The sequence below is a fragment of the Pelophylax lessonae genome (genome assembly GCF_965119305.1).
Source record: "Pelophylax lessonae genome assembly, chromosome: 2".
Classification (NCBI taxonomy): Eukaryota; Metazoa; Chordata; class Amphibia; order Anura; family Ranidae; genus Pelophylax; species Pelophylax lessonae.
This window is the reverse complement of record NC_138769.1, coordinates 392,378,603-392,398,803: the sequence shown is the minus strand read 5'-3', so window position 1 is coordinate 392,398,803 and position 20,201 is coordinate 392,378,603. Positions and strand designations below refer to the sequence as shown.

At 41.1% G+C, this 20,201-nt stretch overlaps 1 protein-coding gene across 1 annotated transcript; it reads right to left on the bottom strand.

The window, feature by feature from the left end:
• Window positions 1–1,663: 1,663 nt before the first annotated feature.
• LIAT1 (ligand of ATE1) lies at window positions 1,664–19,399 on the bottom strand. Its single transcript, XM_082247756.1, has 2 exons — window positions 19,084–19,399; window positions 1,664–2,313 (listed from the first exon to the last, which is right to left on the bottom strand). The coding sequence occupies exons 1-2, from the start codon at window positions 19,283–19,285 to the stop codon at window positions 1,832–1,834; spliced, it is 684 nt and encodes a 227-aa protein (XP_082103882.1). The 5' UTR covers window positions 19,286–19,399; the 3' UTR covers window positions 1,664–1,831.
• Between the last annotated feature and the right edge of the window lie 802 nt (window positions 19,400–20,201).

Genomic DNA, 20,201 nt, shown 5'->3' with positions numbered 1-20,201 from the left:
TATACCCTGTGTGTATATATTCTACCATATCCGCTTAGCTCTTAGGTTAGAACTGCCGTCCAGGTGTCCTCAGTGTGGGTATTTGCCGCACAGGACTCCTCTTAGGACCCTGCGGCAGTCGAGCATTCCTCCCCTATATAATGCCCTTCTCCAAGATGGCGGGTTCATAGGCCTGAGGAAGGAGCGCATGCTCCGACAACGCGTCGCCTACGTCATCACGCCCACGCTCTACGCCCAACCCGGAAGTCCGCCGCCGGAGGCGTTGCAGGTGTCCTCGGGGTCCGGATACTGCTCACTCCCGCAGTCGGACGGATCTATGTGGAGCACATCAGCCCCTCCTTGCCCAGGCACTGGATTAATGGATTTTTCCACATACGTTTACCATGCTTTTTAAACGTTTTATCTTGTGAGTACCCAGCATTATTATATGTCAAATAAAGTATTGGTTTTACTGCACTTAGAGTGGCGCTGTTCTTATCTTCCAGTATATTGCAAGTTCCTTCTCGTCTTGAGAATCAGCAGCCTTCTGGAGTGCACAGACCGGTGCTTTTTATGGACTTTTTGGACTTTGCCACACAACATCCAGGTCCGTGCATCTTCCCATTAATATTTTCCCAGGTGGTTATTGAGGTTCATTTTTGAGTCCTGTTGCGCCAGTTTTTTTTATGTATGTACAAAATAATGTACACTACTTGTGTGACAGAGCCCTTGGAAATTAAGGTTGCTATTAGAAATGAGTAAACCAGTCTGTGTGGATCTATTCTTATGTGTATGTTAAAAATATCTAAAGACAAATGTACTGACCAATATATTGACGACAACAGAACAAGAGCCCACCCTTACTTACAATGCTACCTAACCAGATCAAAGCTAAAGCTGGTCAGATTGTTACTGTTATAATGTTATAAGTTAGAAAGAAAAAAACAGATCGGCATTATAGAATTTGTACTATAAATAAGGACATATACAGTATAATAGCATTGTGCGGAACTGATGTATTCACTTAAATTGCATTCAGCCAGCTGACCAAAGGGGGAAAATTACAACTTTAAAAGATGGACACCATTATTATGGAGGAATATCTGTGGTTATTGATGATAGCCTGACATCCTCAGACGTGCGTGCGATTGCAGCCCTGGGCTTCTGAGGACGCACACTAAAACAATCATACATTGCCTCTTTGATTGAGTATTCTAGTGTCTATGCAGGAGTTAATAGCAAGAGGTACAGTGTAGAGCAGCCATATCAACCTTTTTACTCCAAGTGAACCCCTAAATCATTTTTAGATCCAACCTAATTAATCATGGGTCAGTGATAAATTCAAAATTCCATTCCATTGGTGGTCAGAAGGAAGCATGCAACCCTTACAGTGGTGGTCAGAATACCACACTTACAGGTGGCTAAAACAAGGTAAAAAGGTAACTGGTGTCATGCTGGTGGCTCTGCTAAGTGGCATTGGACCTGGAACTATTCAGGCACCATCAAATGGAAGGTCAGTCAGTTCTAAGGACCCTTAGCAATCTCTGGAGGAACCCTAGAGTCCCAAGGAACCATGGCTGAGACTGGCTGGTGTAGAGAGTCAAGTCTTTAATTTTCTAATGCATCCCCATGGCACTCGCTCTCCAGCTGTATATCTTTACTTAAACTATAATGTCTTTTATGTTGCATTCTGCAAATTTTCTTCTATAGTGTGAAACAACACACAGCAATTTTTACTTTTCATTACAAAATGATATAGAACTTGAAATGTTTGCGTATATTATACCACGTTGCCACAAAGTTCAAACTGTTTGGAGACCATTTCCAAGCATTACCACAAAGCTCAAGCCATTCAGCGACCATTTCTGAGCAAATTTTTGATCATGTTTGGCAAGTGTGAACTCAGCTTTGTTTTATTTGTACTCTCCCCATCAGTCCTTGCTGGGGATTCATCAGCATTAGTGTTCTCAGAGGTGCTAATTCCTTCGCTGTTAACTCTTTGGAATGGTCCCTTAGGCTCTTGTAATAAAGCTTCTGAATTATGGACGGATTTTTGAGCAGCCAACAGATAACGCTTCCTTCTGTTGATTTTATATTGATGAATTCTTTCTTCTTCTGCTGCTGGGTCGTTGAGAACTCCCTCCCAACGCAAACTCTCATTATAAACAACTTCTTGCGTTGTGGTAGATAAAATGGCAGTGTCAAAAGATTTGATACTTGTCTTATTAGCTACACCATGTGAATTGTCTGTGGCTTCACCTATCATAGTAACCTGCAGCTCTGAAGATGATGGAATACCTTTCTGGTTCTTTAAACTCTTGTGGATGCTCTTATCTGTAAAATAAATGTCTGCATTAAAAAAATGATATGGAGCCTCAAATATTTGTGAAATCTGAATTGCATATAAACTTGCAATTAAATACTGCCAATGTCTGTTCATATAGCTGTTTTATGGTCCTCTAGCCATACAAATGTTTTTTTGCAACACATTTGTAAATGCAGAGTCACTGATCACTTTATTCTAATGTGTATGTGTCCGTAAACATCAGTGGTGTAATCATCCAGTCTTCCTATAACTCTTTAGGACCATGGAGTGGAAATCATTTCAATTGGTTGTACTTCCATTGTAGGTTTTTATTACATCTTGCCTGGTTTTGTTCTGAGCAGTATGGTTACCTGACCCATACTATCTTTTTTATGTACAGTATTCACAAAGTCAGTCTACAATAGGGATTAAAGATCATATCATTTAGTATAAAGCTGAAGAATATATTTTACAGTGATAATGGAGGACTGGAGTCAGGCTTCTCCACACCAGGTTCAACAATAGTATTTATTATTCATTTTTTTTTCTTTTATTTTATGTTTTTTTTTTTTACATGCTGATAAGGTTATATTACTTTTCTGCTTTTAAAAGTTACACAGTCAAGCTTTCCTTGTAAAATAACCATTTACATACTTGCCTTTCCTGCTACTTGTGCTGCTGAACATTGCTCCATTCATGAGGAACGGTCCCCATAAATCTTCTGGGAAACCAGCAGTTCTGAGAGTGCCCATTTCCTGAATCCGCACAGCTCCCATTGGTTTATTCTGTTGACCTAAATGTCAATACAGGAGGCCGTGGAGACTAATGCACCATACACACTATAAGATTTTCTGAAGACTTTCCTTTAGATTTACCAAAACCATATAATATGAGGTCAAACCTAAACACTTTCAATTTGTATGCAATCTGGCAGGCCCTTGCACTACATAGAAAAGGTAAATCTGAAGGAAAAAGTCTTCAGAAAATCTCATAGTGTGTATGGCCCTTAAGCCAGCAGGAGGAACCAGTGAGAGTACAAGGATGCAGGAGATCTGCACTTCCAGGGGTTAGTATTCTAATCTTCACAAACGGAGTGGCATCCAGGAGCACGGGCAGCAGGAAAGGTAAGCATGTGCACTGCTCTTTTACAGAGAGAGCTTGACTTAGTAAACATAAGAGTACTAGCAACAGGGTCACTTTTATACATGATAAAGGATTCCCTGAGCACTATTAATTATCCAAAGAGACAGAACAGCATACGTTGCTTGGAGGCTTTCTTCATCTGATTGAATCTTTAGACATATCTACAAGCTACATTGTGAAATAAAATAGTTGAAATAATGACACACTATAAGACTAGTTGGGCACAATAACATATGTATATAGTAGAACAAAAAATACAACAATCCCTAAAGAGGAACTGCAGTCTGTTTACATAATTTGTAATAAAAACATCTTTGCCATTCTGAAGCTTCCCTCCTACCACTTTGCATATTTTTTTATATGTACTGAGATTCTGTACTTGCCAAATGTCCCTCCACTATATCTGGCTGCAGCCATTTTAACTGTGGGCAGCTGAAGCTGCTGACTGTTTACTTCCCAGATTTACACAGACACACACACACACACACATATATATATATATACACACACACACACAGACATACACATATATACAGGCACACACACATATATAGACAGACACACTCACATCACTGCTTGTCTGCACATTTCTCCTCTCTTGATGGATCCTCATGGATCTCTGCAGTCTCCTGTAATCTCTGCCATCATCCAGCCCACTCCAACTCTGCAGCTCTCCTTGGCTCCTATGACTAATTCCCCCTCCCTTGCTGAAAAACTCTCACGAGAGTTAGAGACTGAGCTGTGAATGATGTAATTAGCCTAGGCTAATGACCAGACAAGAAAGAGGAAGTGGGCTGTATAAGGTATTTACTGGCAGAAAAAAAATGTTTTACTATCCAAAGTTAAGAAAACAAGGGCAGAGGATTTTTTAGACGCAAAGATGAAAAAAATGACCAAAGAGCCACTTTAAATGCAGCAAAGTGGCCACTGGTAGGATACATCTGAGAAAAAAGAACTGCTCACACTGTCATTTTGCATAAAATTTTCATTTTGTATAATAACTGTGCCCTATATAATGTCTATTTTTAAGAATAACAATGTTTGGGTAAACAGAGATGGAAGCAGCGCTCTCCAAAGGGGTAACACAGTCCAAGCACGAGATCCTCTCCCAGGTGCCGTGCCCCAGTGTGTCCTTGCACACTAAATCAGCATACAAACATAGAAAGAGCTGGCAACACTGTAATCCTTTGAAGTGTCCTTTATTTGGTTACATCAGAGTGACAATAAAATCATATCTCTGAGGTGTTTTGGCAGAGAGCTACAAAGGCTCTCTGCCATAACGCATCAGTACTATTATTTTATTGTCACTCTGATGTAACGATTATATAAAGGACACTTCAAAGGATTACAGTGTTGCCAGCTCTTTCTATGTTAAAAACAATGTTACCCTCTATCACTGTCTAGCCTCCTGTTTCCTGCCTGTGTAATTCTTACTGCCTTGCTGCATTGGTTCTGCTAGACCTGTGATTCTTTTCACATGTTTTGTTTGGCTTTTGTGCTTACCTATGGGCATCGCATGCTTTACTAGGGGTTTTCATTTTTTTTCTCTTCTATCATTTCCTGGTCCGCCTCCTATTTTCCCTGCCTATGTAACATATGCTCAGTTCAGCCTGCATTGCTTGAGCAACTTCCTAGTTCTCTGAACTCCTGTTTGTCTAGTGTTTCCTGACTTCCTGTGTGCCAACCCCGGCTTACTCTTCTGTTTGTGCTTGTCTGCCGCCCGCCTAGACCTTGGCTCATTTCATTTCCTGGATCTTCTTCTGCCTCCTGCTTCATATCATCAGCTGGGCATACCTGGGGCTACAACATGGTTCCAACAATAAAACATAAATAGTAAGGTGCTAATACATGGGGATCTACACAGAAGACTACAGATTACATAAATGTAAATAGCCTATATAAATGTACTTGTAAAAAGGAGATAAGTCCACTATACAGGGCTGGCCTTCAAAAGGGGGGGGGGGGGGTAGAAGCTGCTTCCCTAAATATGTGAAGAGAAAACAAAGAAAAGAGGATCCTCTGAGTGTAGATTGTAGATTACAATTTTTTCCAAATAAAGAGTAAGACTCACATAGGGGTGCACAAGATCGAGCATTTAGGATGTAGTGCCCAAAAGAACATCCAGAGGAGTAGGGGCTGTGTCGCTCAGGCCCTGTTGGACTTGGCCGGCGATCGAGTTAGATGAAAGAGCAGCTGAGACCGAGGGCTGAGACGCACGATGGAAAGCAGTGTCAATCCTCTGATGTCACAAGTCTGCAACGCGTTTCGGAGCATGCGCAGTAGGTGTAAAGTAACAATGCGCACTCATTTGTCAAGCTAATGAGGGGGGAAATCCTGTTCATATTTATATGCACTGCCAATGCCACCTAGTGGCAAGAATATGGTACTGCTGGAAAAAAATGACTCTACGAGTCTACGTACAATCATACAGCAATAATGCAAATGTTAACATTGTTAAAACAAAAAATTTAATGGATACTATAAAACACAGTAAAAAACGTAATAAAGAGGTAAAAAATATTTATATTCATCACCAGAAGTGTATTCCTGTGTAGAGAATTAATGGAAATAGCAAAAACCAAAACGCAGAAAAAACACAAAAATAAAAAAGATCCAAAGCAATACGACATGGTTCCAGCTTGCTACTAGTCCATCCCCACTATCACAAGCAAAGAAAGGGGTTTGGGACTTTGAATGAGGCATGTGACCAAACAAGCCCATATGACCAAAGAGTATGAAATGTGCGTATACAAACAAACAATGAGCATAGGATAAAATAAAAATGTAAATTGATTTAATTGTATGCAAGAGATGGAGGTACAAAAATTCTTGTAACCTCATTTAAAGTCCCACCCTCTTTTATATCCACACTATCATGGGCCCTGGTGATCAAGCACACTGGGGCTTAAACTCCACGCCCTGGGGAACTCTGGGTTGACGTTCTACAAGGGCTCATTACCACAGAAACCTGTCAACCCCAAACAATTCTTATATCGGTCACTTTAACTGTGATTTGATCCCATAAATAGGAACCTGTCAGAAGTACAGGTTTTTTCTCTAAAATTGTTCAAAATGGGGTTAAACTTGTAGGTAAACTTGTTGGAGAGGAAGTCAGGAGGAACAGGGCTCCTCTAGGGTTTACTTGGTCACTAGGGAAGCTATCCCATTTGATGTTGCCGCCCCATGTGACTCTGGTGGCCATCTTGGGGCAGGTGGCACTCTTCCGCAATGGCGCTGCAGTTGGAGAGAAAATCAGGAAAAACATGGTTCCTCCATAGTTTCCTGAGTCACTGGGGAAGCTATCCCATTTCATGCTGCCACCCGATGTGACTCTAGTGGCCATCTAAGGTCAGGCAGAGCCTTTGTAAGGATGTGCTGGAACTGGAGAAAGTCCAGAGAAAGGCAACAAAAATAATTAGGGGAATGGAGGGCATCGGCTATGAGGAAAGACTACAAGCACTGAACTTATTCTCTCTGGAGAAGAGACGATTGAGGGGGGATATGATATCAATGTACAAATACTGTACTGGCAACCCTAGCATATGGAAAAACCTATTCAGAGAAAGGGAATACAATAAGACACGTGGCCACTCACTAAAACTAGAGGAAAGGTGGTTTAACCTTAAAATACGCAGGGGGTTCTTCACTGTAAGAGCAGTAAGGATGTGGAATTCTCTTCCGCAAGCAGTCGTATCAGCAGGGAGCATTGAAAGTTTCAAAAAACTATTAGATGGGCACCTTAAAGACCACAACATACAGGGGTATACAATGTACGGTTAACAGCAAACACACACACATCATAGGTTGAACTGGATGGACTGATGTCTTTTTTCAACCTCACTAACTACGTAACTATGTAACTGGCTCTTAGATTTGATGCACATTTGTGAGTGGGTAGAGTAGGGACAGGTACTCTGCCTGATAGGGACAGAACTAGTGGCAGGAAAAGATTCCTGATAAGGAGGAAAAACTTAGGGCTTGCAACTTCTTTGGACACCTGCCTGTTTGGTCACAAGACAGCCAGGCCACATTCTTCCCCTCTCTACAGACACTGTCAGATCAGATGCTTTCTGCTCTCTACCATGAACCATGAGTGTTCCTGGTTGGGCTCCCTTCCCACCGGGTAATTTGTTAACTGTCTTAGCATTATTTCAGTACAAGTTCTTTCATAGCACTGGGGCTGTGTGTGTTATTGCCGCTGCACAAAGCTGCACACTACCTAAAAGCTTAGCCTGGGTGAATAACCTGCAAATATTTCTTAGTTTAAAAGTTCAGAAATTATCTATGGGTTGCCCACAGAAATCTGATTTAATTGATCACCTACTGTGCTTTTGACCTAGAAATTTTGGGGAAGTCATGGCTTTCCTGACCTGCCTTTGTCTAGTTATTAGCAGAAACATATGGAGCCACTGACTAATACTGGACAGCAGTAAGCAGGAAGCTATAATTTTGAAGATGAAAGTCTCTGAAACAGGAACAAGACTATAACACCTGACCTGAAGATGCTTTGTGTTGACCCTTGAATGATATTTTAAAGCAGAACTCTTGATTATTATAAAAAAAACTCTCTGGGCCACTTATATATTAAAAAAATACAGCATTATATATTAGCAGTTTACAGGAGATTGAGTGCCCATAGGGGACATTGGCACTTTTATAATAGAATTCACTAATGACCAGGCCGGGTACATAAAGAACTGGCTGAAAGAATTACAGTTCTTATACCTATCTTTTAAATGTGTAATTAACTATCTGGGCATTTCCCATAGAAAAATGTTGTCTACAAAGGATATATACTATTGTATTTTACACATATATTTTTATTTTAAATGAATTTAATGTTTTAGAATGCGTCAATGATCACTTATTAGTACAATGTGAATGATTTCTAAATATGAATATTTTTGAGAGCAATCTAATGCACTGTCATCTAACAGCAAAATTACTCTTGTAAACTGTAAAATGACTTGGGTGCCACCTAATGGCCTCACATGAACAATGTTTTACGGATAGCAACGTTCTATATGATACCTTTGATCACAAGGTTCACTATTAAGGAGCCTTTGTTAAATTGATATGGTTACTGTGCCTAACACATGAATCATTTTAGAAAAGATAGCCCAAGAGGATACAATTATAATTGAATGTTAATGAGGATTTCCTCAACACTCTTGGGAAATGTATGTAAAATCAATCACCATCTTCTCACGTAATTTTTAACATGTGAATGGTATATCAGAAGTCATTCTAAATCTTTTAAATCTGCTGCTTTCATTTAAATAATACCTGGCAATGCTGTATAAAGGTCCTTGTTCAAGAATGTCCTGTAACACGGGGACAACTCTGTCCCTGTCTCCCAATTGAGCCTGTATAGTGACCCTGCCAACATGGATTCCATTAAAGATTACAAGTAGCTATTTAAGCACACATTGAATAGCTGTAGTCCACCCTTGTCAGCTTCAGGAAACTGCCCCAAAGTAGAACTAAAGGCAATGATTTTCTCATTTTAGAAATCCCTCAAAACTGAGGGAATCCTAGAACTAGTGTCCCCATTGGAAAAGTTACTCTCTATTTTTGTTTTGCTGTCAGCCCAAAATTTGGGATTTTCGTTCACTTTCACTCTCATCTATAACACTAAAGAAGGAAAATTGAGAAGGTGAATTTCACTAATGGAGGCACAGACAGCAATAAAAACCTGAGGAGTTTGAATCCCTCTCACCAGTTTCAAAATGAAAAAGTTTTGCCTTTTGTTATATGTTAAGAAATGCTGTGAGGCCATTGCTGGAGGGCAAGAAGGCACAGTACATACAGTAGAAAGTGGCTACAAAGAGGCTGCAGAAGGCCAGTGGCCCAAGATGCAACAAAGAACTACAAAAGGTGAAAACAAGTATTAAATAAACCATAGAAATTATTTACAGCGTATGATGCTTTGGTAAAGTAAATTTAATTCAATCACCTACTTGAAGCTTTGTTCTCAGGCACCATAGTCTACAACCATCTTTCACTCTGCCTCTTCTTTAAATTGTACATGCATCAGCTGCCCCTCTTCTCTCTCCTTTATCACTCAGCCACACTCAGCTCCCTCTCTGCCTTCTCTGTCCATTATTATTTTATACACTGCGTTCCTTCCCCAGCAACCATCATCTACTGGCTATAATCAACTTTCACTCTATTTCTGTATTCTCTATCCATAATAATTTTCTTTGCTGTTTTTCTCATCCAACGACCATCGTCTCCTGGTCCTGATCACTCCACCCTGCCTTCTCTGTCCTCTGTCCATGACCATTTTCTACGTTCCTCCAGCAACCATCATCTCCTAAGCATGATCACTCCATCCTGCCTCTGTCTTCTCTCCATGACCATTTTCTACACTGCTTTCCACCTCCAGCAACAATAATTTACTGGCCATGATTAGCCTTCTCCCCAGTATACAACCAACCCTCAACACCGTCCACCCATCAGCAGCAATCAGTTCACCTGCACCTCCTCTCTTTTATTTGACCACTATCAGCTCCTATCTCTACCTCCCTCATGCCAGCCACAATCAACTTCCCTTTTATCCTTGTTCAGCCATATTTTTAATAATGGTCTACAATCGGCTTTTAATCAGCCCTTCTCTACCCTGTCCACAATCAGCTACCACTCTGCTTCCACCCTTTTCCTTGATCGTTCGTGATTAGCTCCAACTACGCCTCCTCTTTCTTTTATTCTTGATCCATCAGATCCTGCTCTGCCTTCTTTTATGATGTTCCACAGTCTGATTTCTTTTTTTTTTTTTTTGATCACCGATTGCTTCAACTGTACCTCCTCTAAACCTCCAATTCACAATCAGCTGATGCTCTGCCTTCTGTCCAATTCATTCCACAAGTCAATGAGCACCTCTTCAACGAGTAGTCCACCGTCCAGGGCAATCTGCAGCAACATTTAATTTCTAGTCTGCCTCTCCCCAGCCCCCCTCATCTCTATTCTCCATGATTAGATTCCACTTTGTTTTCTCCCACAAAAAACTCTCACTCTCTCATTTCCTGATTAGATTGTCCTTCTACACCTGCTCCAGCTATCAGCTACAAGTGTCACACCAAATAATATGTTTCCAGCCTAAAAATATGAGCAGTAATGCATAGAGTTGATATGAAATACTCAGAACAAAGCCTAAAGCCCAGCTTAAATTAACCTGTTCATGACGCTAGCTAGGTAACACAGTCTGACTCTACTGTATCTAAAAACCAATGAAAAGAGATTTTCGAACCCATCCAATTGGTTTTTGCAAGGCAGTATAAATAATGTTATTTATTATATGATTCTGAACACACTGAGATTGTTGTACAATATCATCTAAGTGTAATGTATTGTATCGCCTAAAGCCAAGATTCAAAGAAATGTAGATATAAGCAAATCAAGTCCTAATCTCTGCAGTCAACATAAGCCACTGCCTTGACATGCCTTGTTTGTTCAGATCTAGCCTGTCTGATGTGGGTGTGTAACAAAAATGTCAGGGGGGCAGAAGATAGGACGTCAGCAGGGCAGAGGACAGAGTCAGCAGTTTGTAGGGCAGTGTACAGGGAGTCAGCAGGGCAGAGGATATGGTCATCATTTTGTAAGGCAATGTACAGAGGCTACTGGTTTGTAGGGCAGATGACAATTAGTCAGCAGGGCAGTGTACAGGGAGTAAGCAGGACAAAGGATAGGAGGTCAGCAGGGGATTGTGTAGGAATTGGTAGGGCAGTGTACAGGGGGTGAGTAGGACAGAGGACAATGGTCAGCAGGGCAGAGGACAGGGGTTGCTGCTGGCAGGGCAGAGGACAGGGATCACCAGTAAAGAGGCAGAGGACATCACCAGTGGAGAGGCAGAGGGATCACCAGTGGAGAGGCAGAGGACAGGGGGATCACCTGTGGAGAGGCAGAGGATAGAAGGATCACCTGTGGAGAGGCAGAGGATGGGGGGGGGGGTCACCGGTAAAAGAGGCAGAAGATGGGGGATTACCTGTGGAGAGGCAGGGGACAGGGGGGGAACACCAGTGGTAAGGCAGACGAGAGAGGGAACACCATTGGAGAGGTAGAAGACAGACGGATTACAATAAGAGGGGCAGAGGACATGGGAATCCCTTGCAGAGAGTCAGAGGACAGAAAGATCACCTGTGGAGAGGCAGAGGATGGGGGGTCACCAGTTAAAGAGGCAGAAGATGGGGGGCCACCAGTTAAAGAGGCAGAAGATGGGGGATTATCTGTGGAGAGGCAGATGACAGAGGGAACACCATTGGAGAGGCAGACGACAGAGGGTACACCATTGGAGAGGCAGAGGACAGACAGATTACCATAGGAGAGGCAGAGGGCAGGGGTATTGCCAGTGGAGAGGCAGAGGACAGGTGGATCACCTGTGGAGTAGCAAGGGACAGAGGGATCACCAGTGGAATGGCAGAGGACAGGGGGGTCACCAGTGGAAAGGCAAAGGACGGGGGGGGGGGGTCACAAGGAAAGGCAGAGGATAGGGGGGATCACCAGTGGAGATGCAGAGGACAGAGCGATCACCAGTTGCAGGGCTCTTGGCAGAGCTCCTTTCTCCTCCCTGCACTGCACATAGCTGAGATTGCATTCCTTTACACATAGTAGCGATTTGCACAGTGTGTAACTGGCTGCTTTGTTGCAGTGCTGACCTGTGATTTTTCCACAGCACAACTCCAGTAGTGCACCTAAACACTGTGCAGATTGTGGCTTTGTGTGCAGTGAGGGGAGGAAGAGCTGTTTGCACTGCAAGGAGGGAAGAAGTTTCTCAGCAGCCAGCAAAGCATCTGGAGGAGAGGGGGGTAGTCAAAAGGCTTTAAGTGGGTGCAGTGTAATACTAGGGTAAGGGGGGAGGATGGTTCGATATGGGAGGGGGGTGGGGGGTCACAGAGTATAATATCTAATCGTAAGGCTAATGTGCCCAGAAAAAAACAAACTGTAAAATCTACATTGACAATAGGATGAAATTCATTGTACATAAAACATGATTGTTGGTAAATGCTTTTGTTCAAATATGTTTGCGTATGGTATGCCAAGAACAGTTTGCAAAATCGTGAGCTGAACTTGCCTATTGTGAAGTGTAATCTGAAAATAATTAATGGCCTTGTACTGAAAGTTATGTTATGAGTATAAATGATCCATGTACTCGTGCTTGTCTGAGCAGGTATTTACTGCTTTCTGGATGTCGAAACAAACCCTTAGATCATCCATTTTGATAGTTTCATTCAGCCGACATTCAGTAATATGATAGCAATATTCTGGCAATACTTGGAACAATATTTAAAAGGTTACACTTATCATTTATATCAATGGGCACAATTCACTAAAGGTTATCGCATGAGTTATGGCGATCACGTGAACACTTAACGCATGTGATAATGAAAATGTCAATTCACTATTGCTTGTATGCAGTATGTAGTGCAAAAAACAAAAAAGTTTGTTAAATACTGCATAAAAAAGGCATTAAAGTAAATTCACAATAGAAAATAAATAAATGCGTGCAGTAATTAAGTACTGGTCAAAGCTTGCCGATAACTATGGTCTGAGTGTGTTCCCTTTAACATTTTATATTTCTGGACCCATTATGAATTATCTAGCAACTATCATTTTAATTAGTTTACACAATTCAGTGCACTGATAAATTTTACTTTTAAGAAAACGAATACAGACACAACATCTAAGGCAGGCCATACACGGTGCAAATTTCTTTCCTGCAATCAAGGGTTGCAGGACAGAAATCTGCATGATTCCCCCATCAACACAGACAGTGCTGACGGGGGAATCCCTCCTACTGAGAAATTGTCTTCTCCCGGTGGTGGGTCGGGGGCAGTTGGGGGAAGCCATCCTTGCTCAATTAACTTAGTACATTCAGTCTGCCCATTAATGGTTTGAATCTCAGCCGGTTCATAGGAATCGGCCGAGATTCGAATTGTGTATGGCCGGCCTAAGAATTGGTAAGCTGCACTAAAATGACTGTTTGTTTTTTGGGTTAATACCGCTTTAACACACAATTGTAACCCTCGCATATACCCAGTGAAGTGACTGGCTTTAGGTGATAAACAGAGATGAAACAAATCCTCCTACATAGGTTGCACCTATTTATCTACGGGCTTCTCTCCGCTACATCTGTTCAAAGTGCAGGATTTATAAAGATTGTCTAATCTGTCAGAAAAAGGGGGCAGAGAGCTCAGTTAGGAGAGCTCTGAGACCTGATTGGAGGGAAGAGACACACCTCCTCCACACAGCACACAGGAACAGAGCTGAGGCTCTCAATCTGCTGGAGCTCCCTCCCTCAAAACCTTTATTCCTCTGGGGTCAAGAAAACTTGTCAGAAATGACTCATGCTAATAGCAGAGGAATGAAGCAGCAGACAGAAATTACACATTAGTGCTATTAATTGAGACAAGTACACACAATAGAGGGGAATGCTTTGTTCATATTTCATGTCTGAGATTTACAATCACTTTAAAGTGTTACTCCACCTTTGTTGAGAAAAAAACATTCCCCTCTGGGTGATCTATGTACATTACAAAGATTTTAACAAACTTTGTTGCAGATTCCTACCTTTTGTTATAGTAAAGAAATCACTGTTTGTTCCTCTGTACCTCTGTGCTGAGTGGGTCAAATGGGAGTGGTTTCATAATTATCTGGCAGCTGTGCAGCTGCAGAGCTGTAATGAGGAAAGCTGCTGGGCCTGCATCCCTTTAGACGTGTTCCTATTGGGAGGATCTCAACAAAAATGACATTTTTGTTGCAGGGGATACCAGAAATCTGACTTGTATCTTAAACAGACTTCTGGGAAAGTCAGTAAGCCAATCAAACAAGCAGGAAATGATGTTTTTGGGGTGTGGTCAGTGCACATTCTGTGTACAGGACAGCTCCAGGTAGCCATATTACATTGCATTTTCAGAAAATTACAACAGCTGCAGATTGAAAAGGAAAGGTAATTTGTAATAACATTCACATACAATATGATTTGTGTCACAATTGGATACACTATATTGTCTTTTCTTTATTTGCAATTTTTTTCCCCACGAAAGTGGAGTTACCCTTTAAAGTATATCCAAAGCCAAAAAAGCAAGTCAAACACAGCCTCTGAACTGCTGATTGAAAGTCAATGGGATTTTGCGGATATGTGTTTGATGTTCCAAATGCATGTCAAACACAGGAAAACAAAGCCCATCGACATGAGCCCTAGGTTAGCCATACACAGCTCAAATTTTGTCAGATTCTTGCTGAATCTACCTAAATTTGAACTGTGAGTGGCACTGTCGGCACTATCTGGTTTGACAGAAGTCGATTTAAACATCAGCAGAGCCGGAGGGAAAATTCTCAGCCAAACAGTATTGCATCCTATACAATTCAAGGGCTGTCTGGGCACTGTTCGGGTATTCAGCCATGGGTGCTGGAATTATCAAAATACAATATGCCGAAAAAGAGGTAAAGTTGGTGCTTGGACCCTAAGAGCCGGTTGACACTGCCACGACTTGTCAGGCCACTTGGTCGCCTGACAAGTAGCGCTCCATTCTGTGCAATAGAACCGTTCTAATCAGAGCGACTCAAGTCGCTCCGACTTAGAAAAAGGTTCCTGCACTACTTTGGGGCGAAGTCGGAGCGACTTGCATTGAATTCTATTAGAGAAGTAATTTACAAGCCGCAATTAAAGTCGTGCTGCACGGGCGGCTTCAAAGTCGGGACGACTTTGAGTCGCTCCGGTGTGAACCGGGTCTAAGGCTACGTTCACATCCTGGCATTGCTATTTATAGGCTTTTTTTCAGGTGTTTTACAGGCGTTTTTGTGCAGGCCTTTCTAGCTTGACAAGTGACCAATGGAAAAAAATAAAAACGCCTGCAATCCGCCCAAAAAGAAGCTCATGTACTTTTGTGAGCATTGGGCGTTTTGCTTAAAATGTCAAAACGCTCAGATGTGAACAGGGGCAATTGAAATGAATAGGATTTGTCTCGTTGGGCGGTTTTTGAGCTGATCTTAAAGCAGAAAAACGCCCCAAAAACGCTCCAAAATGCCTACATGTGAACTTAGCCTAAGTCTGTTTTTATAATGGTATATGGGTGTGGCGTCTGGGCCAGCAGATTTTACACCCCAGAGGATTTCCACAGTTTTCCTGCATTGTAAATAAATAGATCTAAGATTCAAGCACCACACCAAGAATTAACCTAAACCAGAGGCCAGGCTCCAAGCAGTCTGTGTTCATCTGATTGGCTGTGCCCTGCAGTATTGTCCCTAAACAGAAGATGACCAAAGTGCTAACTTTCCACTACTGATTACTAGGCGTTTATAAGCACAGTGGTGTAGTGGTAATTGTATGTTAATTCATAACAATATTTTGTTATATTCTGTGAATTTGTGACAACTGTTTGCAAAATCTCATTGTTGTATCCAATATCAACAGAAAACAACCCAAAGTCACCCCTGATGAAGAAGCAGTGTCTTCGAAACGCGTCGGGAATCGACTTTGGATTGGGTGGTTGGTTCTGACACTATGTTTACATTATATACTTGCACATGCTTTTAATAATTTATATATTTTTTCATTAATTTTCATATGTTTAATAAATTTTACATATTTTTTCAAAACCTTCTTTGTCAACAATTTTGTACATCTGTGCTTTAAAAATCCCAACCCAACAGGGGAAAACCACACATTTTTTGTGGTTAGAACTTCCACCTAGCAGCAAAAGGGTTCTGGTTCGAATCCCAACCACGACACTATCTGCCTGGAGTTTGCATGTTCTCCCTGTGCCTGCGTGGGTTTCCTCCCGTGCTCCAAAGACATGCTGGAAGGTTAATTGGCTCCTGACTAATTTGAACCTAGTATATGTATGAATGTGAGTTAGGGCTCTTTCACACGGTCCGCCTCCGTAGGCGGATCCGTGCTGCTCAGCGGGGATCGATCCGCCGATCCCCGCTGAGCCGGCGGATGACAGCTCCGTCTCCGCTTGCAGTGCGGAGAGGGAAGTGTCACAGCTCCCGCTGCTCTCTATGGGGGATCGGATGAGAGTGGACCGCTTGTCCGCTCTCATCCGATCCAATCCAATCCCTGAACGGATGGAAAAATAGGGTTTCCATCCGTCCAGATTTTACGGACAGGATCGGATACGGATGGCAGCGGGTGTCAGCGGAGGTGTCTCCGCTGACATCCATTGCCCCATAGAGCTGCATGGAGGATCCGATCAGATCAGCCTAAAAAACTGACAGGCGGATCTGATCAGACCGCCCGTGTGAAAGAGCCCTTAGGGACCTTAGATTGTAAGCTCCTTGAGGGTAGGGACTGATGTGAATGTACAATGTATATGTAAAGCACTGCGTAAATTGACAGCGCTATAGAAGTACCTGAAATAAATAAGCGTTTTTAAAGGGGAAAACATTTCTGATAATTTTTGAACATATAAAAATGTTGAAAAAACACAAATGTCACCACATGCTGTTGCCTGCATCAAAGGATGATTCCAGTAGCGATGAACTCTGGTCCTCTCATGCAATTTTCTGTGTCTTCAGGGCCAGCAACAACAACATCAGGAGCATTTCCTCACACACGCTCATGATGGAATCCATAGGCAGGTTATCTTTAAAAAAAAAAAACGCTTCTAACCTCAAATGCTCATAACTGCTTCTAAACTCGCATAAACTCGGTATGTAAAAGCTGTAAAACTGACATTTTTCACAGGCACCTCCACGAATCTGAAAACACAACACGTTTTTGGGTGTGGGAAGCCGCTTGGTGCAAAAACACCATGTGCTTTCTGTGCGACTGTGGATTTGAAAAGGTGCAAGGACCTTTTTCCTGTGTTTCCCACAGGTACAGTAACCCATTCTAATGCGGCTCAAAGGTGGAATGCAGGAAACAGCTAGATGTGAACCCCGCCTCAGGTAGATTACCCTTTATTTTCTGTAGCAGAACGTTCCCACCAGAACAGGTGTCCCAGATGGAAGGTTTACTCTTGACTCTTGTTCTGGTGACAACTATAACATTTTGGTTTTCTGTTTTGGTGACAATGGCCACAAGGAAACACAGAGGGGGTGAATCTACACAGTTACCAATGAAAACCTGCCAGGGGTTTTAACTCTCTCTCCATAACTATAAAAAAGATTTGCAAACATATGTTCTTCAACCCCTCAAAAATCATGTCAATGTGTAATTAAATAAACACACTGTAACATATGCGATTCTAATAAAAAAATAGTCGGTAATCATGCCTTCAAAAGCTGGTGTTAAAAATCTTCACCATAGATTGATACCAGGGTGGTGGTGATGATGATGATGATGATGATGAATGATTGATTGATTGATTATGATAGATGATGATTGATTATGTGTTATAATGATTGGGTGATGATTGCTTGATTATGATTTATAATGATTGGCTGATGATGAGGGATTAATCATGATTTATAACTATTATGATGGATGAGTGATTATGATTTATAATGATTATGATGGATGATGAGTGATTTATTACGATTTATAATGATTGGGTGATAATGAGTGATTGATGATTGATCATGATTTATAATGATTATGATGGATGATGATGATTAATTGTATATGATTGATTAAGATTGGCTGATTATGATTTATATTGACTGGGTGATGATGATTAATTGAATATTATTTATAATGATTGGGTGATAATAAGTGATTGACCATGATTTATTATGATGGATGATGATGATTGATTGTACATGATTGATAATGATTAGCTGATTACGATTTATAATAATTGGGTGATGATATTTGATTGAATATGATTTATAATGATTGGGTGATAAAGAGTGATTGATCATGATTTATAATGATTATGATGATTGATTGTACATGATTGATGATGACTGGCTGATTATGATTTATATGATTGAGTGATGATGATTGATTAAATATGATTTATAATGATTGGCTGATAATGAGTGATTGATCATGATTTATAATTATTATGATAAATGATGATGATTGATTGATGATGATTGGCTGATTATGATTTATAATGATTGGGTGATGATAATTGATTGAATATGATTTATAAGGACTGGGTGATAATGAGGGATTGATCATGATTTTCAATGATTATGATAAATGATAATAATTGATTGTACATGATTGATGATGATTGGCTGGTTATGATTTATGTAAATGATTGATGATTATTGGCTGATTATTATGCTTTATAATGATTGGGTGATGATAATTGATTGAATTTGATTTATAAGGACTGGGTGATAATGAGGGATTGATCATGATTTATAATGATTATGATAAATGATGATGATTGATTGTACATGATTGATGATGATTGGCTGATTATGATTTATAATGATTGGGTGATGATAATTGATTGAATATGATTTATAACGACTGGGTGATAATGGGGGATTGATTATGATTTATAATGATTATGATGGAAGATGATGAATAATTGTACATGATTATTGATTGGCTGATTATGGTTTCTAATGATTGATTGACTATCTATTTTTTCTAATGATTGGGTGATAATGAGTGATTGCTTATGATGGATGATATTTGATTGTAAATTATTGATGATGAATGGCTGATGATGAGGGTGATTAATGATGATGATGTGCATGACACAATATAGGGTAATACTGTACATGTACTGCACTTAATAGCCCCATCTCACCTATTTCATCCGAGGTAGGTGGAGTGCTGGACGTGTGCCCTCTTTTCTTGTTAACATTGGTGGCCTTCTGATCACTTTTTACTTTCTTCTTTGCTTTCTTTTTGCTTTTTTCGCCACGATCGGCCGTGGATCTAGCAGACTGCTTGTCAGATTTAGTTTGAACCTTAATTCCGACTTGCTGATCAGCCCCGACAATTTCCATAGTGTCACCCTTCAACTCTCAAGTCAGCAGAGTGAAGTAGAGTAGCAGCCTTCCCAAGCTGAGCCCATACAGGGTGTCCCCCATACACGAGATCGTCCAGTTCTTGTGTTGATCAGATATGCTCACCTCGGTTCTAGCAGCAGCTCCAGACATCTGATGAGCAGGCACACGTGGCGGAATAGGACGCGTCTCCATGGTAACCAGACTCTTGTATTGTTAGGAGTTCCTCCAGTAATAATGCCGGGCTGATGATCACAGAGGGTGTGCCGGCTATCTGTCAGCACCTGAGTGATTCTAGCCGGCAATAATACACTGACCACACCTGTAATGAGTGTGCAGGAACTTCCTTTCATGTTATTACTGGATCAGGAGTAGCTGTGTGCTCAGTTCACTATAGGCATGCTAAAGGTGTATCTATGATGGTCTTCTCTTTTATCCAGCTCTATTCCTGTTGTATCACACAACCATAACACTGTATATTACCACACCCTCCCCTTCCATCTAAGGGTGAAAACAATCAGATTCTGCAAATCTTCTAACATTCAATATAGAATACAAAACAGAAATAGAGGAACTGACCCATATCAATAATGATAACATTGCCCCATTCCCAAATGATCAAGATGGGCAATATTTAAGCTTAAACACAAAAACAAAAATGTTCTATGTTGCAGTTTACCAATTCTTAAATGTGGTGGCTACATTAGTTTACTTTTAGTTTCTCCTGGTGACCAGTAATACATTTTCTCTTTTATGGCGATTCCATACTGGAGGAGCAACAGACACGTTTGGACCACAGCATTGTCCGCCTGTGGAGAAGGAAGTGCTGGACTAGTAGATTTACATGGACTTGACTAACAAATAAAAACAAAAATCCAGCTCACACTTTATAAGCAGCTACAGCAAAAAGTTTTTT

Excerpts from the sequence above, each read along its gene's own strand:
- LIAT1 (XM_082247756.1), bottom strand. The coding sequence starts at position 19,285 with ATGGAAATTGTCGGGGCTGATCAGCAAGTCGGAATTAAGGTTCAAACT. Across the intron at positions 2,314-19,083 it reads ACCTACCTCGGATGAAATAG|ATAAGAGCATCCACAAGAGT; the intron begins GTGAGATGGGGC and ends TTTATTTTACAG.